Genomic DNA, 25,223 nt, shown 5'->3' with positions numbered 1-25,223 from the left:
AAAGAAATGGTGAATATTTGTTACAGATCATCTTATGTATGTATAGAATGATTTACCTTGCAGCTCGTGATCTCGTTTCTTCAGCCTCTGATCTCACCAGTTTGGTCAGATCTTCCCAGTCAACTTGTAAAGTTTGATTCTTCATCTGCCATTCTTGCCGTTGTGTTGATTCCATGTCAAGAGTTTTCCTTATACTGTCCAACTGATCTTCTAATTCATTACATCGTTGTTCCACATGTTGTCTGGCTTTGGTTTCATTTTCTAATTCTGCTTTGCAATTGGACAATGCTTCTTGTAATGCTGTTAGTTTGAGTTGTGTATCTGAAGTATCCTTTTGATGATCTTCTAACAGTATCTATAAGAAGAAAATAACAATAATAAATATGAGTATATGATATATATGTAAGCGTCAGACATCATTGATCTACCTTATGTTCATCTTTCAAGGCAGACAATTGCTGATTTTTTTCCATAACTTGATCCTTCAAAGCTTGTTCACTTTCTTGTAAACTTGCATAGTCTGAGGTCCATTTTTCGCATTCTGCAGCCAATTTATCGTTATCATCACTACAATCACGAATATCTTGATGTAAAGTAGCAATCATAGTCCCTTGAGCAATGTTTTCTTGTTGACAGATTTCCAGTTGGCTTTTCAGAGAGTCGATTTGATCCCGTGCTTCATCCAATGCTACCACAAGTTCCTCGTTGCGTTCTTCCACATTCGTCACTTCTTCTAAAAGGCTTTGTTTGCTATCCTGTAAATCCCTTGATATAGATTGTTCGCTTTCCAAAAGTGCCTTGTATTCTTCTTGTTCCAATTCTAATTGTTTGTTTCGGCCGGTGAGAAGATTGATTTGTTGCTGTTGCGCTTCCAATTGTTCTTTCATTTCTTCGATTTGCTTTTCTTGTTTTTTGAGGAGAGCATCGGTTTCGTAGAATTCACTGAGAGGCTTTAACATGGCATACATTTTCCACCAAGGCCATTCACGAAGAGTAACATAAATACGAGCGTTACGTTGCATAACTTTGATTGCTTCAGTTTGTCTGGCGAATCTTGTAAGGTGACGACGGGCAATAAATCTTCGACAATAGGCTTGAAAATCGGTGATATAATCCCCTAATCGTTTATCTCTGACTTCTTCTAATTCGGCTAACTATTATATAATAAACAAGGGTAAACACAAACTTAATATGATTTCTTCTTTTTTTTTTTTTTTTTTGTGTACTAATCTTACCACTGTGGCTTTGAAGAAGATCTTTGTTGTTCCAATTCGATATTTTTCAGGTTCCAATTCCATCTGATCGAGTAGTAGTTGACAAGCACTTCGACCATCGATGAATTGATTTGGCTTCAAAACGTTGGGGCATAGAATTTCATATCGTTTTCTAAAGTCGGCAAAAGTAAGTCGATTTGGATAACCTTTTCTGCAAATACGAATGCCTTCCAATACACCGTTACAACGAAGCTGATCCAAGACGAGATTTGGCTGAATTTCACCAGAATGTTTTCGGTTGTTAGGAAGGATACATCGAACAAAGTGAGGATGTGTCATGTACAAGGTATTCATCAAAGAGAGGAGCTGTTGTTTGTGTCGTTGTCCAACTGTTCGGAAAGAGCCGCCACCTTTACGTAATTTGAATAAAGAGAGTGATGAGGAAGATGACATGTCTTTGTCAACATTAGAATCACCAAGGTAATCTTCAAAAAGGCCAGCTACGTGTCGCTGGTTTGAACGAGCCAATAATCGGGTGATATCTTCATTCAAAGGGTCCTTGTTCTTATCGATCCAACCAGTTGTCGAATATTCAACATTACCAGCATAATGTTTCACAATAAATCCATCCTTGAATCGGGTGCTTTTGTACTTTGAATCAGCTTCACCATTATCCCAAATCTTGCTTAGTTTTTCCAAAAATCGGTTGTCATTTCCACGAGGAGCCACACATTCTTCTTCAAGGCAAGATAATATACCAATAGGCTAAAGATAATAATAAATATCATTCAGATTCAATTCAAATTTTACTTTTCTTTTCATCACTTACATTAGTCTTTTCAATCAAATCAATTGTTGGCTGTAAATCCAGGCCAAAGTCAATATAAGACCAATTGATTTTTTCTTTTTGGTATTCTTCTTGTTCCAAAACAAACATATTGTGATTGAAAAATTGTTGAAGTTTTTCATTTGTATAATTGATACAAAGTTGTTCAAAACTATTGACCTGCAAAGAAAAATAACAAAAATATTAATTATGATCATTATGATAAAACGTTTTCTTTTTTCTCTAACCTCGAAGATTTCAAAACCAGCGATATCCAAGACACCAATAAAACCCAACTTGTCTGATGATTTCTTGCCATCGATCGCATGATTGACACGTTCCACAAGACTCGCAAAATTTCGTTCATAAAGGGTTTTTGCTAAAGCTTCCAAACTTGCTTTCACTTGAGAAGGAGATTTTGATTGATTAACCCAATCACGTCCAGCCTTGATACGAGGAGACAGTAGACTGTTTTTAAAATCTTGAGCAGGAATGCCAAGCAAGTGACAGACACGTTCTACTGATGTAAAATCACGAATATCCGCACGATCACCTCGATAATCAGGAGTCACTACAATATTTCCAAGATGTAATACAGCAGCAATGATTCGAAACAAGTCCAATTGGTCATTATATTCCAACCCCATAATATCTAAAGAATTCTATATTGATTGAAAAAAAAAAAAAAAAAACTTTTCCTTTAGATGATGATCATAGTTACGAATAAAGTATAATAATTTACCATAAGAGTTTTAAAGTCATCAGCATCATTGACACCTTCAATCACGGAATTGGAATCTCTTGTAAAGCCGTAATCTGAAGGTCGACCACCTCCTAAAAGTAATTGCTCTAATAAAGAATAAAAAAAAAATGAGATAATCATTAAAAAAGAAATAAGCGAATTCTGAAATTATTACCTTTGATAGATTCATCAGCATTCAGCAGTTGATAAAATATATGATAGTTTCGTTCTTTTGGAGATTGTTGATGGACGCGTGATTTTTCGAGTAGATACCATTCAATGTTAGCACCAGCGATTTGAGCTTGCATATTAAATTCTATACGAATAAATTTACCCTAGAAAGAATAAAGATATAAATATATTTTTGTTTTTAGTTTTTGGTAATAAACTTACAAAACGTGATGAATTATTGTTTCTAATCGTTTGAGCATTCCCGAAAGCTTCCAAGATTGGATTTGCCTGTAAAATTTGTTGTTCTAATTTGTTGTCTTTTTTTGTATTCGCAACAGCTGTCAAATATTGTATCACTATTTTGGTATTTTCTGTTTTTCCGGCCCCTGATTCCCCACTAAAAAAAAAAAAAAAATTAGAAAAAATCAAAAGGTACTGTTATTTTGTATTTACGTGATCAATATAGATTGATTTTCCTTGTCCTGAAGCATGTCATGGTAAGCTTGATCGGCTACAGTATAGATATGTGGTGGCATTTCTCCTCGTCTTCTTCCTCGATATGATTGTATACTTTCATCAGAATAAATAGGCAACTTGCGATAAGGATTGACTGCGACCAAGAATAGACCAGAGTATGTCTATTTAAGATTCAAAAAAAGGATAAATGAGTCATTTATAAAATGGTTATAATAATTAATGATATCTTACATAAACATGATCAGCTTTATATCGTACAGTCAAGTTGTGTATGACAGAGGGTTCATTTAAATAAGTAAGTTCAGCCATATCTTCAACCATATCAAATTTTGGAGGGTTCATCGAATATACTTTGTCGTTTGTCACTTTGGTTGTCTAATAAGGATAATAATAATAAATATTAATAATAATAATAATAATAATAATAATAATAATAATAATAATAATAATAATAATAATAATAATAATAATAATAATAATAATAATAATAATAATAATAATAATAATAATAATAATAATAATAATAATAATAATAATAATAATAATAATAATAAAATTAGTAAAAGTCGGGTTATTTATTGTTGCCGTCTAAAATAGAATAATAAAGAAGAAAAAAAAAATCAAATCAACAGTCTAAACTTACCAAACCATTATCCATTTCTACTTGTATATAGTCTTCTGTTTCTTGTATAATATGAGCTCGTATATAACCTTGTTGAGCATGTTCAATCCAAACCCACTTTTTTTCATTGAAGCGCGCTTGTTGCACTGCATCTAATACATCGTCTAATTTTGGTCGCATAAATACTTTAGTACCATGACTATGAATAAAGGACCCGCCTATACGGCTTTGTTGTCGCGGTAAAGAGGGAGAAGTTGCAGTAATCATAATAAAGATAAATAAGAAGGAGAAGTAAAATAAAAAAAGACGAAGAAGTGGAAAAATAAGAAAAAAAAAAATAAAAATAAAAAAAAATCTACGAAATAGAAAAAAAAAAAAACAAAAAGAGAATGAAATTTGAAAGGGGCATTGTTTACACTCTTTTATCCTGAAAAGGTAATGACGGTGTCTGAAATCATTATACGTGTATGTAGGACAAAAACATTCTTAAGGAACCATAAAGAATGCATTATGAAAATAACAATTTAACGTGGGACATACAAAAGAAATAAAAAAAACAGTAAAAAGGAAAAAAAAAAAAAAAGTTCCCTTTATATATATATATATATATATATTTCAAAACAATAATAAGTTGTAATCATAACATTAACGATCATGTTCTATCACTAAACCCAACCCAATTGCCCTATTAATCGATCATCTATTCCAACAGTATCTAATTCTGCTTCTAACTTCATACTTGGAGGACTATGTTGTCGAAGTTTCACCTTTGCTTCTGTAAACACCTTCGCTGTCATTTCGTCCATACCATAAGATTTCGAATATACAACTTCTTTGATTCCTTGTTGAACAATTTTGATTGCACATCCTATTAATAAAAATCATAATAATAATAATAATAATAAAAAAGAGACATTGATTAGTAAAATAAATAGATTTACTTTCCCAATATCTATCTATTAGCTACCTAAACATGGACAACTGATTAAAAAAAAAAAAAAAAAAAAAAAAAAAAAAAAAAAAAACTTGAGTATGTTATTTTCATATTATTTTTTTTTTATGAACGAACTTACGTATTACAATACAATACAATCCCATTACTAAAATCCACTCTTCCACGACCAGCTTCCAATAAAGCATTTTCTTCAGCATGCATACATAGACAACGATCTAATCCAGTTCCACAAGGGCTAGCTTCATTACATCGTTGACAACCTCCTTCATTACAATTTCGAAGTCCTCTTGGCGTTCCATTATATCCAGTAGCAATTACTCTAGAATCCTTTACCAAGATACAACCTACTCGTCGTTTCATACAGTTAGATCTTCTAGCTGCCAAATCAGATAAATGCATAAAGTAAGTATCCCATGATGGTCGTAGACGTTCCATATTGAGTAAATCGTATTGTTTCAGTGAAGTATATAAAGAGCAAATATCCTTGAATGCATTGGTGATAGTTACATCAGAAAGAGTCATCAAAGTTTGAAGAGGTGTACCTTGATTAATTTCTTCATCCATACTTGATATCTTGAATAACGTTCGGTCATCGTTTTTTATAAATGTTTCAAGATCTTGTATATCGTCACCTCTATAAAAGTGATACGTACACCACCCAACAACAACAACAAATAGTCAATCATTCGGGTAATAATATATATATATATATATATATATATATGATTATTATTATTATTATTATTATTTTCAAACCTTACCTTTCCATACTTCGTTGATAACGCATAAAGATAGGTGCATTCAAAGAAACAAGAAGGAAAAAGGGTCTCTTTCTATAAAAAGAAAAAAAAGTTGAAGATTAAAAGGTTAAACTAAACTTGAAATATGAACTTACTTCAAGTCCCAAATACCATGGGTATCAATATCGCAGGTAATAAAATGATCTCGCCAGCGTTCAGTTACGTATTGTTGCATTTCGTCCAAAGTGGCAAACTGTATTCCGTTGTCATAAAGAGAAGGTTGTGAGGATTGTCTTGGTTTTATATAAAGAAACGAGAAACCATGTTCTTCAACAAAATAGTTGCTAACAGTATGTTTTCCACTACATTGTGCACCTATGACACCGATGAACATGGTCAAAGCTATAATTCAATACAACAAAGGAGAAAAAAGAAAAGAAAAAGGAAAAAAAAAAGGAAAGGTAATGTTTTTTTTTTTTTTTTTCTCTAGACATACTTTCTGAGTCCGCTCAGAAAAGACGTTTTCTCAATGGATCGATGCGATATCAAAGCATACTTTCGTCTTGGGGACAAAAAGAATGATCCACTCATGTAAATATTCTAAAGAAGAAATCCTCATCATTTCATATATTAAAATCAAAAAAATAGCAAGTCTTTATAATCCAGATAGTGATGATCATCATCATGAACAGTATTTGGTGCTCCTCTCTTTCCCTCTTCTTTCCCTTTTCAATGAGATTATTTCATTGCATTTTCATATTACTGTCATCTATCGTGATTAAAGTATAATGTAATATATATATTCTGATTTCTATTGGAGTTATTCTTCCCAACGCTTTGGTAAGAGTCAATATGACACTCACTTTGGCTCTCCCCTCTTCTCTATGCCTGCATGAAAGAAAGGAAGAAAATAAAATCTGCCATGATGAAGAAAAAAAAAAAAAAAAAAAAAAAAGGAGGGTAAATGTAGATCAAGGAAGGGTATGATCAACAAATGGATATACAACAAACAATCAAAATAAAATGTTGAATCATTATTGTGAAATAAGGGTGAGGTTTGATTTCTCTTGATACGTTAATGCGCACACTTACAAAAAAAAAAAAAAAATGACATGGATCAATTTTATTTCAAAATATAAAATAATCAGAATGGAATAAACTATGTTCAATCACTGATTTTCAGTGGTTCCTAACTAATCATCCTCCAGAAGATGTCGCAGGTGTGAGAGAAGTGCCTTCAGTGCGGATGCTGACGTTTTGATGAAATGGCGAAAGAGGTGATCCATTCTTCATTGCTGATATCCCAGTCATTTTATTCACGCCCTTGACAACTACTACCATTAGTCTACCATGACACAAATAACGTTGCGAGCCACTCTTGTCGTACGAATCACTTTGCCGAAGCAAAAAAAAAAAAAAAAAACACACACAGGTCTGGCTTGATTGGTAGTCGCTTGTGATTGCAACTGTCCCTCGTCTTGAGTGTAATTTCGTATGCCATCGTCCTCCCCCCATTTGGAAATGGTCGCCAAGTCCAGTTAGGTCCAACAACCAGTACCACAATCACCAATTAACATGATGAAAGCCGTTCGCTTTCCTTTCAAAAAGTTTCTTTCCTTTGTAGCTTCGGTCCTTGTATCGTATCAGCGTACTCTATAAGCTTAAAGATAACATAAAAGAATGTATCGACATATAAAAAATAAAAAGTACACCAGAAAATGGAATCAATGAAATTATAACAAAAGTATAACTATTATATTGACATATTAGTTTTAATAGAAAAAAAAAAAAAAGAGGGAAGAAAATAAAGTGTATTACGCGTATCAAAAGATAAATCAAAAAAATAAAGCAACGGACTTTAAATCACCTCTTTATGTCTAAAAAAATCCTGCAAATCAAATCGACCAAACATAACTTTTTTTTATTCATTGCAAGATACATATATGATATTTTGTATGTTAACCAACAATTTAAAATAGTAAATATATACAATACAAAATTTATTATTAAACTGAATTAGTGACAAAGATGATCATCTACACAAGCTTGAAATCAGTCATAAAGATTATTGTACCTGAAAAAAAAAATATGTTCGTTACATCCATTTATTATTATGAAAGGCATCACCCGGGTTATAACTAGCTGTATTGGCATTATCTTGGGTATTAGTGTTCATATTCGATTGAGATGAATCTTCATTAGGAGTGTCTATAGTACCGCGCTTGTATGGGAAAAAGGGTATTGGAATATCATTTGAAGTATGAACGTCAGATTCAGGTCCATCATCAGGAATAGGAACAGCAATAGCCATATAAAAGAATGACAAAAGAACAATAGTAGCAAAATAGTTCATACTTGTTGAAGCGTTTTTCTGTTTTTCTAGATATTTTTAATTGTAATATTGAATTATTTATATACTGTTCATCATCTTTTAAATGAATGATGATTATATACCTCCTGTTATGCATCCCTACATTTTCTCCTACCTTGAAGCATGGATGATTTATTTATTTATTTATTTATTTTCAAAACCGAACGATCTCACAAAAAAAAAAAAAAAAAACAAGTTTGCAGACATATTGAGGTAGGGGGGTTCAATCACGGAGTGAATTTGATCTTGTGATTCTTAACTCAGTGATCACTCTTTGATGACAATCTTTTTGAACCATGCATAAAGATTTTATTCTTTTTTTTTCTGCAATTTTTATCCTTGACGATTAAATATTGTGAAATAAAAAAAAAATTGGTCTATTGTTTTAAGAAAATCACCTGCCAGTACCTTACAGAAACCTTCCAGGTTAAACTTTGGTCCTGATGTTAATCTTAATTGTTGTTTTACGTTATATACCTAACTTTATCTACAGTCTTCTTGAATAAAATCATCTGAAAATTACCTTTCCCACTATCATTATTGTCATTAACTTTGATTACCAGCCATATATATATTGACACTATCAATACAATGGTAAGCTATCATTATAGGAAATCATCATAAGGAATGATCAAAGAATGCAGTGAATATTTTGTTGTGTTACGATGATCAAGCTATGTTGATGGTTCAAATCTCACCAACCTCGCTTTGGGCTGTGTTTGAAATAGAGCAAATGGAAAAATTGGCTTTCGGCACGTATCACTTTTTTTTTCCTTTCTTTTTCTTTTCTCTGTCTTCTTTTTTACTCGTTTAAATTTAGACACCATCCACAAGAAAGCATGACTTCAGTACAATTCACAGTTGGCAAATTGGATGCTGGCATGGTAAATACATAGGAATAAAAAAAAAAAAAAAAAACTGAAAAGATATATGGAAAAGACCATCACTGTTTTTTTTTATTGACTCTATTTTCGGATGCCTTTTTTTTTTTTTTGACTTATCGCATGTATTATTATATATGAATGAATGATAGGCCATCTTACTTACAGAGGATCATCACCTTATTGAATTTCCTTCGTTACTTTTACCTAATGGTGTAGCATCTGGTAGCATTGTCAACATCTCTGTCAGTCGCAACACATCCGAAGAAGAACGAAAGATGCGCGAGTTTTGGGACTTGGAAAGCACCATCCTCGACAAGTTCGGCAACACACCACCTGAAACACCTACAGTACGTGTCAAAAATATCACTCAGACATCTCTTATTTTGGAATGGGATCCTCTTGTTTTACATACTGCCACACTTCGATCTTTGGATATCTTCAAAAATAATACTAAACTTGCTCAGGTAGTTAGTTATATGAAAATACATATGATTCTTATTGAATACTGACTAATGTCAAATAATATATGTAGCATGTACCAGGAGACGCCAATTTCATCAAATTATCTGGATTAGATGTAGATCAAGAATATAAATTCCATATTGTTATCAAGACGACAGCTGGTCAATACAAATCCAACCAGGCCACGGCACGTACGCACAAGATGGAAAATTTGACAGGGATCCGTGTAGCATTCGGTAACTTTGAACAGTCTGAATCGGCACTTGACGAATTGAAACAACTCTTGGAAAAGATGGGTGCCACTTGGACTGACGAGGTGAATCACGAAACAACTCATGTCATTGCTCAACGTCCTGGAACTCGAAATTATGATACTGCCGTCCGATACTCTATACCTATCGTTAAACCCGATTGGCTCATTCAATGCGACAAGAATAAAAAGATTCAGGTAAAGAAAATCATCAAAAGAAAGAATAAAGGTGGGTTTATTTTTATGATTGATCACTCATCATCCTTTTTTTTTTAATTTATTATTGTTCATAGCCGGCTCTTCCTTATTACATAGTCAACGTCCCGTCTAGTGACTAGAACTTCTTCTTTTTGTTTTATTTTATTTTATTTTTTTTTGAAAAAATCTATTCTTTAGATACTTTTGTTACTTTTGTACCCTTCACTACACTATTTTTGTTGATATTAAATAAAAATGATTGATTTTTTTTTATTATTATAAAACAATATATATATACAAAAAAAAAAAAGTTCTGTTCTATCCTAATCTTCATCATCAAAAACAATCTTGTTTCCAGTTCCCTGTCCACTAAGAGCCTTGGCCATTAATTCTTGTTGCTGTCGCTTGGCTTGCCATGAAGGATGGTATTCTTCCAAGTTTTCTTGCTTTTTCTCATCACCATTTGTCTTGAACTCGGATCGTCTAGTATTATCTTTTTTAAAGGAGGATGCTTCCCTTTGATGTTGTTTCTTGGCTTGTTTGGCTCTGCGTTGTTCTTGCACTGACTTTTTTCCTTCGGCAATATGTTTGGCATTTTTTCCATGAATAGCTTCCCATTTCCTGTAATAAACGTGAATTAATAAAAAAAAAAAATAAAAAAAATAATTTGGGATTGTTAGTCAACTTACATTCGTCGTTGTCTTTGACCAGGTCGGTTTTGTTTCTCTGGAGCACCATTGTAATACTTATCGAAATCAGGATCTTCCCATTCCAAACCTGATGTTTTCTTCATTGTTTTTGATTTCTTTTTATCATTGTCGACTTGCTGATCATCACCGCCCAAAGATGTTATGAATAAAGAGGATGCTGTATCAGAACTAGTTGTAGATGTGGTACGTGATCGCTTCTGAGGTTGATGTTCTTCTGCTGCCTTTCGTTTGGTATCCTTGATGAGTTTCCGTTGTTCAGATCCCAGTAGAAGCATTTCAATTTCACTGATTTCCTTTTTCATTTGTCCCGTCAAAATCTTGTTTCCTAAAAGTCGAGCTTCTATATTGGAGGTCAATAACATATCATCCGTTGAAGAGGTAGATTCCAGTGAAGAGGCCTTTGTTGTTGGTACAATGGTGGGTAAAAGAGTAGATATCATTTCATCCTTTTTAAGTGTCGCATTCTTCTGAATCAATTTGTTGAGAGCCTTGTCTGCTAATGAATCCAGATCGATTGTCTAAACAAATCAAAGTTCAACACATATATCAATATCACCTCTTTTTTTTTCTCTTCTTTTCTCTTTTTTACCTTGATGATTTCTAATTCCTTTTCAAAACGCTCAACATTCTGTGGAGTATACACTTTGATTTTCTTCTTCGTTGTCGATTCGTCTTTCACTATGGATTCATCATTTATTTTTATCGTTTCAGTTGTGATTGCCGTAGATGCGGATTCTTCATCTTGATTAATTGATTCGTTTGTATTTGTTGCTGTATTATTTTCTTTGGATTCGATTTCTATTGTCTTTGTTGGCGTTACTGTTAATGAATGTTGTGCTTCTCGTAACTTTCTAACTTGTTTTTGCAATTCAGCAGCCTTGCTTTTCTTCAAACAGGATCTTGTTTCTTTTCGAGCATGAAACTAGTCAAAAAAGAAAAAAAAAAAAAGTTGAATGCATATGGTAAGTGATTCATTTGGACTTACCAGTTTAGTTTCCAACTTCTTTTTTTTAGCTTCCATGAGTTGTTGCCGTAATAGTTCTTGATTATCATCATTATTGTCTTCCCCGGCTACAGTTGTTTTCATGTTTTGTCGTTTATTTAAAGCCGCTTTCTTTGCTTGTTCGATATGGGTATCTTCACCTGCTTTGGCTGCCAAAACGTTGATCTTCCAATTCAAATTCTCTTTGGTGTTACTTTTCCTTTTCAGTGCCTATTCATAAAACCAATGATTGAATATAAGTCAGTGAATATATATAATATATATAGTCCTTTATTTATAAAAAAAAAAAAGAAAAGATAAATTACCATAAGGGATAAAATATATGAATCTATAAATCGAGAAAAGAAATTAAAAAAAAAAAAAAGAAAAGAGAGAGATAGAGAGAGAATAAAAATGACCTCTCAAAATAAAAAAATTTTACAGTATAGGGCTAGACTCCGATTGAATGTTCAACTATTTCTGGGTGAGCTGTTAAATAATCAATGTAATTATACAAAGTACGAGAAGGATATGAAGCCAATTCTTCATCAGTAAGGTAAGTAAAATTGCCATCCAAATATAATGCATGTAATCCTTTTGGTCCAAATATTTTAGGATCAATTACTCTATCCTTTCGAGCTAATAAACGATAAATGATACTAGACTTGTAGCTATCTTCCATTACAAATTGACCACCACGACATATTTCAGAAATTGGCTTTGTGAAAACCATTCCTCTTTCTTCACCCATTGTCATCATCCAATTCAATGATTGATTTGCAAGTAAACAACTACCTTCTTCTTCTTCATTATCATCATCATCATCATGATCACTACTATGATTATTACAAAAAGTACCACCACCGACATCGGAATGAACACCAGGAAACCACATTTGTACTAATTCTTGTTCACAATATGGTTTGGCAGCATATTTCATAAGTACAGGTTTAAACCATTGTCGTTGTTCATGAATAGAAATAGCATGGAATGCTGATTGTACCCATGGTGATATGTTAGTATCATGAAATCGATATCGATCATAAAAGAATTGCTGCACTATAAATTCCAAAAATGGTATTATGGTCAAAAAAGGAAAAGCTTTTTTTTTTTTAATAAGAGAACTTACATAGGGATCCACCAAGATAAAAAGGTAATTTAGGAATTCCAAGCGATCCAACAGTATCAAAACAACCAAGAAAACGAATGATCGGTTGCATACAGTGATATTTTTTTCTAAATGCAACAGCCTTTGCACTTTCAGGGGTAGTCTCAGATGAGCGGTGCCGGTAAAATTCATAAGCCATTTTCAGCTTTTTAGGTGTCATTTGATTTGAAGGTAATAATCCAACATTGTACAACATCCCAACTAAACTTCTTGCTGCATAAGCTTTTTTTTTCGATGATCAGAAAAAAAAAATAATAATAATAATAATAATAATAATAAAAAAGGGAAGAGATGGATAAATATAATAACCTCTTCTATTTTTTTTTTATAAAAAAAAATTACCTCCACGACTGTATCCAATCACGTAAACTTCATCTTTTTTATCATCATGGAGGGTATTGCTAAGAAATTGATAAGCATCAAGGATTTGTTGATCAATCCCTTCACCAGTAACTGCACTAATTGGATCTTCTTGACCTCCATTAGTAAATCCAACACCTTGAAAGTAACCAGGTATTTGAATCCATTGATCCCCTTTGAAAATATGAGGCGACATATGAACATGCTCATACCATCTGAAGACATTCGTACTTTCTATAAAGTCAATGAAAAAAAAAATAATTGATTAATAATTGCAAAAGAAAAGATGATGATGATCATCATACTTGTAGGATCTTCCCAGGTACCATCCAAGCAAAGAATGATTCTACGACGATAAACTGATTGATCTTCTACTATTGATGACATTGATGATTATACTGTAGTAAAAGTGTATGTATATAAATATATTTTGAAAAAAAAAAAAAAAAAAAAAAAGAAAGAAAAAGAATCTTATCAATATGATAGCTTATTTATATCCTTTCATTGTGATTCCGGATGACACTGACCTTTTCGAGTTAAAAAGAAATATTAAAATATTGACATAAATAGGTAATTGTATCCTTAAAAAAAAAAGGAACTGGTTTACCGCGTGGTTCCATCTTTTTTTTTTTTTTTGCATTATTCAACCTTTTCATCATGGAATTAGAAAAACGAATATAAGCCAATATGCTATAAAAGGAAGTTGAAATTGAAAATCAAAGAGTCATGTCGTTCAACAAAAGAACAAGAGATAACACCCGTGATCAATACTACGGATTTCTTGTGGCAGAATAAAATAAAAAAAACGATGTGTGGTATCGTCAAGGCTTATAAATGACTTTAGAAAAAAAAAAAAAAGGGTCATGCTCTTACTATTATAATAGATGTCGGTCGATGGATGAGTTTCAATTCACCAACCAAAAGAACCACGTTTTTGGTTTCTCTTTTTCTCTTTTCTTCCTTTTTTTTTTCTTTCTTTCTTTTTTTCTTTTTCTTTTTTTTTTTTTTTTCTTATTCTCCTTGTTGTTTGATGCCGTTGAATTATCCAAAGTGGTAAAGATACGTCTTTCTTTTATATTGGTTACAATTTGAACTGACTCTTTTTTTTTGGTTTGTTTAGTTCGTTCATTCAATAAGGGATATCCACCTTCTTCACCTCATTCTTTTTTATTCTACTTTTTTTTTCATACTCTTTTGCATCAGTTATTCTCACTCACTCACTCTCTTTCTCTTTATTTGTCTCCTTGTGTGTATCTCATCCAAACAATATTGACAGAAAAGGCTGACTATTATGGATAGCTCACCAACAGCAACACTTGAAGCAAAAGTAGTTATTCTAGGAAAAACAGGCAAGTTGAAATAAAACGAAGAATTAATTATTTACTAATATATGAATAAAATAGGGGTGGGAAAAACATCGATTGCCATCCGATATATTCAAAGAACTTTTTCGCCAAATGGAACTTCCACTATTGGTGCTTCCTTTATGACAAAGAAACTGTAAGTGCTCTTTTTTTTTTTTCTTATTATATTTTTTTGATTTGTGTATTCATTAAATAGAAATAACAAAGTATAGTGGATCAATGCCGTGTAAGACTACAAATATGGGATACTGCTGGTCAAGGTAATATGTATACGTAAAACTTTGGTAAAATGAAATCATGATATCTCAATCCGTACCTTTTTTTTTTTTTTATCTTTTCGAAAATAGAACGATTCAGGGCCATGGCATCTCTTTATTATCGTGGTGCTCAAGCAGCTATCTTGGTATATGATATTACATCTAATGAAAGTTTTGATGATATCCATTCTTGGGTTGAAGGTAATATTTGAAACTGAATTTGATCTCATGACCCTTTGACTGACGTAGTGTTATCTTTATATATAAATATAGAATTGAAAAAGAATACGTCGAAGGACTTACTGATATATGTGGTTGGTAATAAAGTGGACCGTGCATCAGAAAGAGCTGTATCATTGGAATACGTAGAGGATTATGTACGTCATGTATTGGGCCATGTCTCTGTTTATGAAGTATCAGCAAAAGAAGATGATGGTAAGTATACCTTTTTTTATTATGATTATTTATTTATTAAATTTAGATGATTGATCTTGATTTATTTTTATAATAATTAGGTGAAATTGAAGAATTATTCCTTCAAATAGCACAATCTTTAGTCAATCAAAAATATGATCAACATTGGAAACAATCATGTCCATCCCTTATATCTGAATATGAAGAATCAGTTGCTCGATCTGGTTGTTGTGGTGGTTAAATACAAATTTTTTTATCCCTTTTATTATTAGTGGACTTCGTAGCATGGATCAGAAAAAAAAAACAACTTCTGTCTTGTGTAGATCTTTTCATATTAGTTACCTTTCTTTATGATCATTATTGTTACTACAGTTATTATTATTATTATTATTTACTATTTTTTTTTTACATATTATTTGTGCCTTATTTATTGTCTTTCTATATACATAAACACTATAGTTTTTTTTTTCATGTCCCTTGCTACTACAAAATAAAGGTTTATGTATGTCTCTTTTTTGGTTTTTTTTTTCAGACACCGAATCGGTTTTTTTTTTTCTTCTTTGTGTTGATCTTTTTTTTTTTTTTTTCGTTCCTTTTCATCAAAACTCAATGTGGACTGACAGTCAAAGTAAAAAAAGAAGGAAAAAAAAAAGGAAGAAAAAAAAAACAATATACTCATATATATTACTATTATTATTTTTATTATTAGAGATCGGTGTAGCACTGACTGCTTTTGGTGTTTTCTTCATGTTTCTGGGAGTCATCACTTTCTTTGATGCTGGCTTACTAGCGATTGGAAATGTAAGTTATATAGATCTCAAGTTGATATTGTACTAATAATGATATACTTTATAGATCTTATTCATTACTGGTATTCCATTGACCATTGGTACTCAAAGAACCATTGTATTTTTTAGTCAAAAGAGTAAAATTCGAGGTACAATTTGCTTTTTAATTGGTATATCATTGGTGTTTTGCAAGTGGACCATTATTGGTATGCTTGTGGAAATATTTGGAATTCTAAATTTATTTGGGTAAGTTAAAGAAATAAAAATAAAAAAAAATAAAAGATTAAACAATTGATTTTTTTTTTTTATTTTAGTGATTTCTTCCCTTTGGTGTTTGCATTTCTACGACGATTACCCATTATTGGATCTGTCTTAAATCATCCTGGTATTGAAAAGGTAAATCAAAAAAAAAAAAAAAAGATCAATTCAGGAACCATGGGCGGGAATCTTAATATGGTTTTTTATTTTTTATTTCTTTTTATAGATTTTCCAACAATTCTCATCTTCCTCCGTTTTACCAGTTTAGATGATGATCATTATTGTTTGATTCTATTACTATAAAATATTTCTATTGTAGACTTTATACATTTATTACATTTACTACTTTATTCTTTCATAATAATAATTAAAAAAAAAAACCCCCATAGATTAATACTACCTATTTTATTTTGAAAAATGTTTTCAGCCACTTTCATCTGTGTTACCAAATGATGCCATGATTTATCAAAAGTATGTCCTTTTTTGTATGATACAATCATTGATCCATCAAGAAAGTTCACTTTTGAATTTAATATTATAATAAAATTCTTTTATTCATTTAAATTTTATATTCTCCTTTGTTATCAATATCTTTTATCTAGATGAACAAACAAAAAAAAAAAAAAAAAAGTGAAAAAGGATGTCATCACTAGAAAATATAAGGTGGTACAAGAATCTATTTATATTTTCTGTGCCAAGAAGACTTATCCGACGGAGCTGATAAACGGTTAAGGCAAAAAGGAAAACCTTTAAAAACGATCGGTTTTTTTTTTTTTTCTTTTTTCTTTTTTTTTTTGTTTCTGTTTTCTCTTTATTATTATCTATTATGTCTAAACAACAGCAGTTTCAACGTCTTTTATATATTCTCTCTATAGCATCTCTTTTACTGTCCTTCTTACCCCTTTTGGAAGGTGCTCCTTTAGTTCCTAGAGATCCTACTGATACTTCTACTGTGACTTTGCCATGTAAGTGTGTATTTTTTTCTTTTCTGTTTATGATTGATTCACTAACCTTTTTATATATATATCTATAGTCACTAATTATAATGTATCAGTCCAAAGTATTGTTCTTACTGTCATCTTGTTTATTACTGGTGGTTATCTTTGCTTCCTTGGTGGTGTCCATCAACACTTTACCATGTTTATTGTTGGTTTCTATGTTGGTTCAAACGTCGCCTATATTATTTTATTGAATGCCAAGGAAGATTATGGATCCAATACTGAAACTATTCTACTTGTTGTTAGTGTGGTAGTGGGGATCCTTGCTGGTCTTTTATTATCTTGCTGTTTCTTCTTGGCCGTTTATTTGGTTGGTGCTTTGTTGGGTTATTTCGCTGCTCTTTGGTTACTATCCTGGGTCACTAATGGTTTGATTCAATCAAATTGGGGTCGTGCTATTCTGATTATTGTATTTGTCATTGTTGGTGTCATATTGATGGCCTTCTTTGAACGTATCTTGATGGTTATTGCTACTGCCTTTATTGGTTCATTTGCTATCTTCATTGGTGTCGATATTTACGTCAAAACCGGTTTCGCTGAATCCGTTATCAACTTTTTACGTGCTCGAAGTGTTACTTTGATCGCTCAAGCTACTCCTCAATTACGTGGTATGTTGGGTGGATGTTTGGGTTTGGCTATTGTAGGTGCTTTGATTCAATTCTGTCAACTTCGTCGTCGATCTAACCCTCCACCAACTTGGAATCAACAATATCCTTACGGTCGCTATGGATGGAAACGCGTTTAAACGATGATTCTCTTTATATATTTATATATCGTCATATATTTTATCTTCTCCCGCTATCTCTTTATTATATATTATCTTCATTTTATTCTCTTATCCCCTTACTCTTTGTATACTCTGTTTTATAGTTATATAACCCAATTAGTCTTATATGTATATATTCATTATGAAATAAAATATATAAAAAAAAAAAAATAAAAAAAAATACATCTCTTCAACTTAATTTTGTTTGATTTTATTCCTTGTATTTTACAAACTATTGCGCTGTTTCACTTTGTTGTGAGAATCAGTAATATCAAATGATTATTAACGAGTCCCATTGTCATAGATTTCAGTATGTTCTCAAAGTAAGCTTTTTACCAGCTGTTGTCAAGATCTTTTTTTTTTTTTTTTTATTTTTAAATCACCACAACATATTTGAATCAAATCAAGAATTATGCATTTTAATCATATGATAATCATCGTGGATAATATAAAATAGTATAAATAACCTTCTTCTTTTCTTTTCTTTTCTTCCTTTTTTTTTTTTTTTTTTTTCTTCAGTCAATTTATTTTTTTTTATAATAAAAAGCATCCTTTCATCCCTACTTAACTGTTTGTGGATTGATCATTTTGATTGGCTCAACCCCTTTTTTTGAAGTCAGACTAAGAACATATTTTATTTTTCTACTTTTACTCTTCTTTTTCTATTTTATCTCTTTTACTATACGTGTGTTTGCGTAATCAAGTACTGGTGCTCACTATAAACATTATTATCTTTCAATCATCCGAATTACTTTTTCAATTTTTGCCTTAACAACCAAAAAATTACTTAGCATGGCCATCTGAACCAAAAAAATCACATGTTGAAGAAATAAAAAAAAAAAAAAAATATAAAAAAAAAAAAAGAAAAAAAATTTTTTATTCATTTATTCTTTTCATATACCGATGATAGCATATAGGTCACATCCGTATCACATCCATATCACATCCATATCACATTCATCTCATGTCAATACCACCTATATCCCTTTCATCTATATGATCATTATATCTTTCATCTTTTTTTTAAAAAAAAAAGTATAAATACCCCATCTCCTTTCCCCTCTTCCTTTTTCTTTAGTTAATCATCAATATATTTTTTTAAATAAATCTTTACTTTTCATCCCTACTTGATTGTATTGTGGATTATCTATTTTGATTGGCTCACTTTGTTCTATATTTAAAGTCAGAACAATTTTAGTCTACTTCTATTTTCCAAATTGGGAACAAGACTTTATTTTTCTTTACTTTACTTTTCTTTTTTATTTTATCTCTTTACCTATACGTGTGCTTGCGTAATCAAGTACTGGTGCTCACTATAAACATTATTAACTTTCAATCATCCGTTTTACTTTTTCAATTTTGAACCTATAAACCAAAAAATCACATAACAAAAGAAATAGGTTGCCATCAACATCACGTTTGGTCGTCGTGATGGAGCGACCAACATTGACCAATCACATCCCCAGTTAAAAATAGTAGTTCAATATCAGTTAGGTTAAAAAAGAAACTATGGAGAACCTGGGCATTGATCCCAGTGCCTCTCGCATGCTAAGCGAGCGCTCTACCATTTGAGCTAGATCCCCAGATATTTTGTCGAGTTTCATAACTCCATTATCAAGCTCATATAAATTTCAGCCAATCACGTTCGAGTATTGGCAATTTGGTGTTACGGTGTCTTCATCTTGTCATGTCCTGTGACGATATATGCAATCGGGGTCCCAATTGCTGCTTTACGGTTTTCTCCTCTCCTTGGTTTCTCTTTTTTTCTTTTTCTTTTTTTTTTTCTTTATTTTCTTTATTCTTATCTTTTTTTTTTTTTTTTTTTATTGACTTCTGCTTTTTTTTTATATTTTTTTTTTCTGAACACACTTTTTTTTTTTTTACATTCTTTTATTTTTCCTGAATTCAATAAAATACACATACGAACTCAATTTTACCCTGTATCATCCTTAACATTTTTGCTGGAGAACCTGGGCAGTACTAAACAGCATTCCCTACAACAATGGCACTACTCAATTGTATTTGGTGATGGTATGCAAATTGAATGATTCTTATTCTTACTTTGGTGATTCACATTGATGTTAATGAAGCTTGATTTTATGAATTACTTTTGGACTGTTACTTTTTGGTTATTGGTTTACGTTTAGCTGAATGGTTTATTTTGTTTTATTATTTTGTTGCCATCGTTTGTGTTAGTACTGTTATTTTTTTATCGTTATTTCTTTTAGTTAGTTACGTTACTTCTTATTTATTTTATATTACTTTTACTCTTTCTTTTTTAACATCTAACTTTCAAATATTATTATGGCTGCAGCTCGGATGGATGAAATGGTGCGCTATCGTCAAGGGACTTCTCCATCCAGATTTATTTGTGTCAAAACATCCCTGGATGATATTGTAATAATAAAATTTTAACATAGAACTTTTGTGTAATTGGCTTTATTATAAAGAGAGAAATGTTGTTAATACTAAAAAAAAACAATGACGAAGTAGATGCTAATAAAAAACAATGATGAAGTAGATACTAAAAATGGTAAATTACATACAATATAAAGATGACAAATGTTGCTAATACAAAAAAAAAAAAAAAAAAAAAAAGAGCGACTACTTAATCATGTTTCTCTTTCCATTCATTTCTGTATATTTTCTTTTTGGTATAATCAATACAACACAAATCACACTTTTTTTTTCCATATTATTCAATTATGCAAATTATTTATTCCTCTCCACCAATTCTTATGAAAAAAACAGAGTCTCATCACAGATTATCCTTGTGCTGAATGAATGAACACTCGGAGAATGAACATTGATCAAAACAAAATTCGGCAGAAAATGCTCTCCAAAAAAAAAAAAAAAAAAGCGGATGTATATCTTTCCCCCTTTTTTCTTCTCACTTTTCTTTTTTTCTTTTTTTTTTTTTTCTTTTTTAATGTATCTAGCGTGACCATGTTCATATCATTGATAAGATCTCGTATATCACATAGTCCATCTGGTGGTTTCTTCACGTTGTGTTCATCACGTGTGCTACAACAACGACCTACTGTGAACAGTTCTCGATATATCGGATCAAGTCATTGTGAGGAAAAGACAAAAAAGACAAGCTGCTGTCATGGGGATAAGAAACAACAAGATATGACAATTTTTTCAAAGACTTTTTGGATGGATTCTATTAGTTGGAAAAGAACGAGGGTGAATACATTAAGGTAAAAAAAAAAAAAAAAAGCGTTTATTAGTTTATAGAAATGGGGGTATCGACTTTTTTTTTTTTTTTTTTTTTTTTTTTTTTTTTGTAAGATGTCTTATAGGATGTACGACAGGTGATTTTGCCACAATGTGGTACCTTCAATATTATTATCCCACCATATCGCCCATGATTTCTATGACTGCTGCTGTGGTAACGTGATGATAAAAAGAAACCGAATTGTTTATTGATGATGATTATTTTTCTAATGATTAGGCTGCTGGGTTGACAACTTCACTTGCATTGGAAACAGTTTTATTGAAAAGAACAATACCTGGCATTGGATACATGAGTGCATTCAAGACAGCGATGGAAATGTCATTTGCTTCTATGATTGCTATGGAAATGGCCGAGAATATAGTGGATTGGCATTTGATGGGTGGACAAGTTATATTTGATGATCCTAAATTCTGGATGGCGGCTTTAATTAGTACTGGAGCAGGCTATTTGGTACCATTACCTTATAACTATTGGCGTTTGAAGGCTTTGGGAAAGGCATGTCATTGACTGGATATGATTTTGAAATAGAATATAACTGTTAATTAGTATAGATATATATATGTAGAATAGAAAAAAAATATGATTCTTTATTTTCAAATAATAATAAAATAAAATAAAAAGAATTATAATAAACTATATACAAAAAAAAACGAAGTAAATAACTATATACTGTATATGTTGTGTGTAGGAGAGATAGAGAGAGAATAAAATGCGGAAATGAATTGAATTGGTATATCTGATATTGACATGATGCTATTTAAAAGAACTTCAATGTTGATATAACTGTAGATGATTGGATAGGTTGCCTATAGAATGGAATCGTCTTTGACAAGTATCACAACGGAAACCCGAAGAAGAACGACGGAAACCAGTTTTACATGATAAAGAAGTAAAGTTGATATGGTGTTGATATAAATTTGTATTTGAAGTATGAGTTGTAGTTGTCCAAGAGTCTTCCTCAAGTTCATTTAATGGCCAATAAATAGTTGAAGTAGAATATAAAGAAGGATCCATTTGTGGACACATCATGACAATTAATAAATAAAAAATAAAAATAAAAAAAGAGAGAGAGAGAGAGAGAGAGAAAAAAAAAGAAAATTGAGTGAATTTTTTATGTTAAAAAAAAAAAGAACGTGCCAAGGCGACAATCCATAAAAGTAATAAAAATCATAAAAATAGGTTGATGGTTGCGGGAGAAACCCTAAGCGTTTTAGATTTTTCTTTTTTTTTTTTTTTTGTGGGAAGAATCGAGCCATATTTGGTAAGTGTTACACTATGATTCCCATGGGCCAACATGGTCAAAGATTTCTTTTTGTTTGAAAAGCCGATACTAGAAACCCTCATTCTCTTCTTTTTTTTTTAAAGTTTAACATTCTACCATCTTTTTTTAATGCAATGGACAAATATTTAACTTTACATACAAGAAACATATAAATTTTTTTTTTGAATCTTTGTTTCGTACTGTCCCATTGAGAAATTCATGCAAAAACGATTAGTGATTTTCCCTATTCGGATTTTAAATTCTTTTTTTTTTTTTTTTGTTCTCCAGTGACTTTTTCCTCTTTTTTTTTTTTTCCATTTTCTTTTTGGCTCATCATAAGATTTTGCACCACTTTCACATTCCGTCAAAAATTGCTTACGTGGAAGCCACTCGCGTAAAAAAAAAAAAAAAAAAAAGAAAAAAAAAAAAGAAAAGTATATTTCCTTCCCATTTCTTTTTCAATTAGCATTAAAAAAAAAAACTTAAGGCAACATGGTAAATTAGTTCATAATAATATATATTCTCAATAACTTATCATTCTCTCTTTTATTTAATAGCAAATAACTTTGAAGACCTTACAACAAGAACAATTTAAATTAGAAGTTGAACTCTCTGATACGGTAAACTTTCACTTTTAGTATTTTATCCCTTCTTGTTATTTACATTCCTCCTTTTTTTTTTTTTTTTTTTTCTTTATGTCCATTTTATTTTAGATCCTTTCTGTCAAAGAAAAGATTGAAAAATTGAAAAGTCATCCTGTTACCAATCAAAAATTAATCTTTTCTGGTAAATAAAATATAGAAAAAAAAAAAAGATAGTGCATATTGACTCATATTTATCAATTTTAATAGGGAAGATTCTAGATAATTCAAAAACAGTTCAAGATTATAATATTAATGAAAAGGACTTTTTGGTAGTCATGGTGTCCAAGGTAATATTATTTTATATTTATTTATTTAAAATAATATTGATTTTAACGCGTAATTTTTTTTTATCAAGCCAAAGGTTACTAAAGCAACTACTCAAACCTCTTCATCCAGCAAAGAAACTACTACTGAATCAAACAAAACCAAAGCTTCAAACACAGCCGCTAATACTTCTACAGCAACTTCGACTACGACAGCTACTTCTGATGTTTCCTCAAAACCAGTTTCTGAAACAACTACTGATATTACTCCAACTACTACTACTACTACTACTACTACTGCCACTACCACTACTCCTCCTACAACAACCAATCAAGGATCAAGTGATAGTCAATTAGGTATGAGTTCGGAAAACAACAATGAAAAAAGAAAAAAGAAAAAAGAACTGATCATTTCTTTGGGTATATAGTTACTGGTGCAGAATTGGAAAAAGTTGTACAAAATATGATGGAAATGGGATTCGAAAGGGAACAAATTATGCGTGCTCTTCGTGCTAGTTATAATAATCCTGAACGTGCTGTGGAATATTTATTCAATGTAAGTATTATTTTTTTTAAGGAAAAAAAAATAGAATAATAGTCTGATATACTTTCTTTTATCTCTTGTAAAGGGTATTCCTGAAAGTGTTGAAAGGGAATTTCAATTTGGTCAAGAACAATCTCAACAACAACAACAACAACAACAACAGGAAAGTGAATCAACATTATCATCTACCGAAAATGCACCTACCTCTCCTTCTACCACAACTGCAAGTAAGTCTTATATATGAATCAAATAGAATTTATAATTTGACAACCTTTTTTTTTTTCTTTCTTTCTTTGTAGATCAACCTCAAAATTTATTCACAGCAGCTCAACAACAACAGCAACAGCAACAACAACAACAACAATCCACTGGTGGTGTTGACTTTTCTCAGTTACGTAATACTGCACAATTTCAACAATTACGTCAACTTGTACAAACCAATCCTACAATGATTGCTCCTCTTCTACAACAACTTGGTCAATCAAATCCAGAATTACTTCGTGTTATCAATAGTGATCCTCAAGGTTTTTTACAAGCTCTCACGGAAGAAGGAGATAATGCAGGTGTCCCACAGGGTTCTCAAGTTATTCAGGTACGCGATCATTCTTCTTCTTTTTTTTTTTTTTCTAATTATCTAATATATATATATATATATATATATTGTTTCATTGTAGGTGACTCAAGAAGAAAAGGAAGCTATTGATCGAGTAAGTATGAATAATAATGATGATGACAATAATAATACTTATAATTGCTTCTCTTTTTATTGATGATTTTTAGTTAGAAGCCTTAGGATTTGAACGAGCATTAGCCATTGAAGCCTATTTTGCTTGTGACAAGAATGAAGGTAAAATCAAAAATGGTGTATGAAGAAATAATATTAATGATGATTATAATATAGAATTGGCAGCCAACTACTTACTTGAACGTGGTCTTGATGATTTTGATTGAAAGGAAAGGAAAAAGCTGTTGGGGTATTAAAAAAAAAAAAAAGGGATAAAAAAAAAGGTTTCTTTTATCTTTTTCTTTTCTTTTCTTTTTTTTTTTTTTTTGATCCGATCCGTCTTTTTTTTTTTTTTTAACACTCACCACTTGTCCCTTTATTATTCATTATGTCTTCCCCAACCAATTCCCAATCTTCTTAGTTTGATAGTTGGGTTGTGTTATTATATTATTTCTTCACTCTTTTTTTTTTTCCTACTACCTTTTTTTTGTTTTCATTTTTTTTTTTTCATTTGAATAAAAATAAAAATCCATTTTTTTTTATTGTATTGTATTATATATATATGTCTT

The 25,223-nt window shown here is 31.1% G+C and overlaps 10 protein-coding genes and 1 non-coding gene across 11 annotated transcripts; 6 read left to right on the top strand and 5 right to left on the bottom strand.

The window, feature by feature from the left end:
• Nucleotides 1-52: 52 nt before the first annotated feature.
• On the bottom strand, nucleotides 53-3,489 carry BX664DRAFT_363573 (P-loop containing nucleoside triphosphate hydrolase protein; the record flags this gene model as incomplete). The annotated part of the gene is made up of 9 exons (XM_051548383.1): nucleotides 53-355; nucleotides 429-1,154; nucleotides 1,236-1,979; nucleotides 2,044-2,220; nucleotides 2,289-2,702; nucleotides 2,783-2,889; nucleotides 2,958-3,117; nucleotides 3,176-3,350; nucleotides 3,407-3,489. The coding sequence occupies 9 exons, from the start codon at nucleotides 3,487-3,489 to the stop codon at nucleotides 53-55; spliced, it is 2,889 nt and encodes a 962-aa protein (XP_051405395.1).
• Nucleotides 3,490-4,613: 1,124 nt separating this feature from the next.
• Nucleotides 4,614-6,180, bottom strand: BX664DRAFT_322197 (cytidine deaminase-like protein). The gene is made up of 5 exons (XM_051543448.1): nucleotides 5,903-6,180; nucleotides 5,769-5,840; nucleotides 5,126-5,641; nucleotides 5,020-5,033; nucleotides 4,614-4,920 (listed from the first exon to the last, which is right to left on the bottom strand). Exons 1-5 carry the CDS (start codon nucleotides 6,139-6,141, stop codon nucleotides 4,718-4,720), a joined length of 1,044 nt encoding a protein of 347 aa, XP_051405394.1. The 5' UTR covers nucleotides 6,142-6,180; the 3' UTR covers nucleotides 4,614-4,717.
• A 1,645-nt stretch (nucleotides 6,181-7,825) lies between these two features.
• On the bottom strand, nucleotides 7,826-8,111 carry BX664DRAFT_322196 (uncharacterized protein). Its single transcript, XM_051543447.1, has one exon. It carries the CDS (start codon nucleotides 8,098-8,100, stop codon nucleotides 7,843-7,845), a length of 258 nt encoding a protein of 85 aa, XP_051405393.1. The 5' UTR covers nucleotides 8,101-8,111; the 3' UTR covers nucleotides 7,826-7,842.
• A 1,166-nt stretch (nucleotides 8,112-9,277) lies between these two features.
• BX664DRAFT_253533 (BRCT domain-containing protein) lies at nucleotides 9,278-10,052 on the top strand (the record flags this gene model as incomplete). The annotated part of the gene is made up of 3 exons (XM_051540311.1): nucleotides 9,278-9,466; nucleotides 9,535-9,912; nucleotides 10,008-10,052. 3 exons carry the CDS (start codon nucleotides 9,278-9,280, stop codon nucleotides 10,050-10,052), a joined length of 612 nt encoding a protein of 203 aa, XP_051405392.1.
• Nucleotides 10,053-12,000: 1,948 nt separating this feature from the next.
• On the bottom strand, nucleotides 12,001-13,542 carry BX664DRAFT_322188 (uncharacterized protein). Its single transcript, XM_051543446.1, has 4 exons — nucleotides 13,438-13,542; nucleotides 13,115-13,366; nucleotides 12,734-12,994; nucleotides 12,001-12,663 (listed from the first exon to the last, which is right to left on the bottom strand). The coding sequence occupies exons 1-4, from the start codon at nucleotides 13,517-13,519 to the stop codon at nucleotides 12,056-12,058; spliced, it is 1,203 nt and encodes a 400-aa protein (XP_051405391.1). The 5' UTR covers nucleotides 13,520-13,542; the 3' UTR covers nucleotides 12,001-12,055.
• Nucleotides 13,543-14,133: 591 nt separating this feature from the next.
• On the top strand, nucleotides 14,134-15,619 carry BX664DRAFT_322187 (ras-like GTP-binding protein RYL2). The gene is made up of 6 exons (XM_051543445.1): nucleotides 14,134-14,481; nucleotides 14,536-14,632; nucleotides 14,704-14,756; nucleotides 14,844-14,954; nucleotides 15,027-15,188; nucleotides 15,269-15,619. The coding sequence occupies exons 1-6, from the start codon at nucleotides 14,424-14,426 to the stop codon at nucleotides 15,406-15,408; spliced, it is 621 nt and encodes a 206-aa protein (XP_051405390.1). The 5' UTR covers nucleotides 14,134-14,423; the 3' UTR covers nucleotides 15,409-15,619.
• Nucleotides 15,620-15,772: 153 nt separating this feature from the next.
• Nucleotides 15,773-16,833, top strand: BX664DRAFT_322184 (putative GOT1-membrane protein required for ER to Golgi transport). Its single transcript, XM_051543444.1, has 5 exons — nucleotides 15,773-15,795; nucleotides 15,877-15,968; nucleotides 16,023-16,201; nucleotides 16,270-16,351; nucleotides 16,440-16,833. Exons 1-5 carry the CDS (start codon nucleotides 15,777-15,779, stop codon nucleotides 16,479-16,481), a joined length of 414 nt encoding a protein of 137 aa, XP_051405389.1. The 5' UTR covers nucleotides 15,773-15,776; the 3' UTR covers nucleotides 16,482-16,833.
• A 153-nt stretch (nucleotides 16,834-16,986) lies between these two features.
• On the top strand, nucleotides 16,987-18,159 carry BX664DRAFT_322183 (uncharacterized protein). The gene is made up of 2 exons (XM_051543443.1): nucleotides 16,987-17,178; nucleotides 17,247-18,159. The coding sequence occupies exons 1-2, from the start codon at nucleotides 17,040-17,042 to the stop codon at nucleotides 17,954-17,956; spliced, it is 849 nt and encodes a 282-aa protein (XP_051405388.1). The 5' UTR covers nucleotides 16,987-17,039; the 3' UTR covers nucleotides 17,957-18,159.
• A 1,328-nt stretch (nucleotides 18,160-19,487) lies between these two features.
• BX664DRAFT_t9 lies at nucleotides 19,488-19,560 on the bottom strand. The gene has a single exon. It is a non-coding gene; the product is annotated as a tRNA-Ala (tRNA).
• A 1,329-nt stretch (nucleotides 19,561-20,889) lies between these two features.
• On the top strand, nucleotides 20,890-21,880 carry BX664DRAFT_322180 (uncharacterized protein). The gene is made up of 3 exons (XM_051543442.1): nucleotides 20,890-21,180; nucleotides 21,272-21,371; nucleotides 21,435-21,880. Exons 1-3 carry the CDS (start codon nucleotides 20,924-20,926, stop codon nucleotides 21,723-21,725), a joined length of 648 nt encoding a protein of 215 aa, XP_051405387.1. The 5' UTR covers nucleotides 20,890-20,923; the 3' UTR covers nucleotides 21,726-21,880.
• A 1,091-nt stretch (nucleotides 21,881-22,971) lies between these two features.
• On the top strand, nucleotides 22,972-24,881 carry BX664DRAFT_310740 (UV excision repair protein Rad23; the record flags this gene model as incomplete). The annotated part of the gene is made up of 11 exons (XM_051542562.1): nucleotides 22,972-22,974; nucleotides 23,037-23,099; nucleotides 23,193-23,265; nucleotides 23,331-23,410; nucleotides 23,479-23,743; nucleotides 23,815-23,942; nucleotides 24,016-24,157; nucleotides 24,230-24,522; nucleotides 24,605-24,637; nucleotides 24,711-24,777; nucleotides 24,832-24,881. 11 exons carry the CDS (start codon nucleotides 22,972-22,974, stop codon nucleotides 24,879-24,881), a joined length of 1,197 nt encoding a protein of 398 aa, XP_051405386.1.
• Between the last annotated feature and the right edge of the window lie 342 nt (nucleotides 24,882-25,223).

The sequence above is a fragment of the Halteromyces radiatus genome (genome assembly GCF_025201355.1).
Source record: "Halteromyces radiatus strain CBS 162.75 chromosome Unknown BX664scaffold_1, whole genome shotgun sequence".
In the NCBI taxonomy this organism is placed as follows: Eukaryota; Fungi; Mucoromycota; class Mucoromycetes; order Mucorales; family Cunninghamellaceae; genus Halteromyces; species Halteromyces radiatus.
Note: the sequence above shows the minus strand (reverse complement) of the source record. Positions and strands in the feature narration are given on the sequence as shown.

What these genes read in the sequence shown, in the direction of transcription:
- BX664DRAFT_322183 (XM_051543443.1), top strand. Translation starts at nt 17,040, where the DNA reads ATGTCTAAACAACAGCAGTTTCAACGTCTTTTATATATTCTCTCTATA. An exon ending in TTCTACTGTGACTTTGCCAT is followed by an intron (nt 17,179 to 17,246) that starts GTAAGTGTGTAT and finishes ATATATCTATAG; the next exon opens with TCACTAATTATAATGTATCA.
- BX664DRAFT_322187 (XM_051543445.1), top strand. Translation starts at nt 14,424, where the DNA reads ATGGATAGCTCACCAACAGCAACACTTGAAGCAAAAGTAGTTATTCTA. An exon ending in TCCTTTATGACAAAGAAACT is followed by an intron (nt 14,633 to 14,703) that starts GTAAGTGCTCTT and finishes GAAATAACAAAG; the next exon opens with TATAGTGGATCAATGCCGTG. An exon ending in ATGGGATACTGCTGGTCAAG is followed by an intron (nt 14,757 to 14,843) that starts GTAATATGTATA and finishes TTTCGAAAATAG; the next exon opens with AACGATTCAGGGCCATGGCA.
- BX664DRAFT_322196 (XM_051543447.1), bottom strand. Translation starts at nt 8,100, where the DNA reads ATGAACTATTTTGCTACTATTGTTCTTTTGTCATTCTTTTATATGGCT.
- BX664DRAFT_322180 (XM_051543442.1), top strand. Translation starts at nt 20,924, where the DNA reads ATGTTCATATCATTGATAAGATCTCGTATATCACATAGTCCATCTGGT. An exon ending in ACGAGGGTGAATACATTAAG is followed by an intron (nt 21,181 to 21,271) that starts GTAAAAAAAAAA and finishes TTTTTTTGTAAG; the next exon opens with ATGTCTTATAGGATGTACGA. An exon ending in TTTCTATGACTGCTGCTGTG is followed by an intron (nt 21,372 to 21,434) that starts GTAACGTGATGA and finishes TCTAATGATTAG; the next exon opens with GCTGCTGGGTTGACAACTTC.
- BX664DRAFT_322197 (XM_051543448.1), bottom strand. Translation starts at nt 6,141, where the DNA reads ATGTTCATCGGTGTCATAGGTGCACAATGTAGTGGAAAACATACTGTT. An exon ending in CATGGTATTTGGGACTTGAA is followed by an intron (nt 5,841 to 5,902) that starts GTAAGTTCATAT and finishes TTCTTTTTATAG; the next exon opens with AAAGAGACCCTTTTTCCTTC. An exon ending in TATCAACGAAGTATGGAAAG is followed by an intron (nt 5,642 to 5,768) that starts GTAAGGTTTGAA and finishes TCACTTTTATAG; the next exon opens with AGGTGACGATATACAAGATC.
- BX664DRAFT_322184 (XM_051543444.1), top strand. An exon ending in GCTTACTAGCGATTGGAAAT is followed by an intron (nt 15,969 to 16,022) that starts GTAAGTTATATA and finishes TATACTTTATAG; the next exon opens with ATCTTATTCATTACTGGTAT. An exon ending in ATCATCCTGGTATTGAAAAG is followed by an intron (nt 16,352 to 16,439) that starts GTAAATCAAAAA and finishes TTCTTTTTATAG; the next exon opens with ATTTTCCAACAATTCTCATC.
- BX664DRAFT_322188 (XM_051543446.1), bottom strand. Translation starts at nt 13,519, where the DNA reads ATGTCATCAATAGTAGAAGATCAATCAGTTTATCGTCGTAGAATCATT. An exon ending in TACCTGGGAAGATCCTACAA is followed by an intron (nt 13,367 to 13,437) that starts GTATGATGATCA and finishes TTGACTTTATAG; the next exon opens with AAAGTACGAATGTCTTCAGA. An exon ending in GATTGGATACAGTCGTGGAG is followed by an intron (nt 12,995 to 13,114) that starts GTAATTTTTTTT and finishes CGAAAAAAAAAG; the next exon opens with CTTATGCAGCAAGAAGTTTA.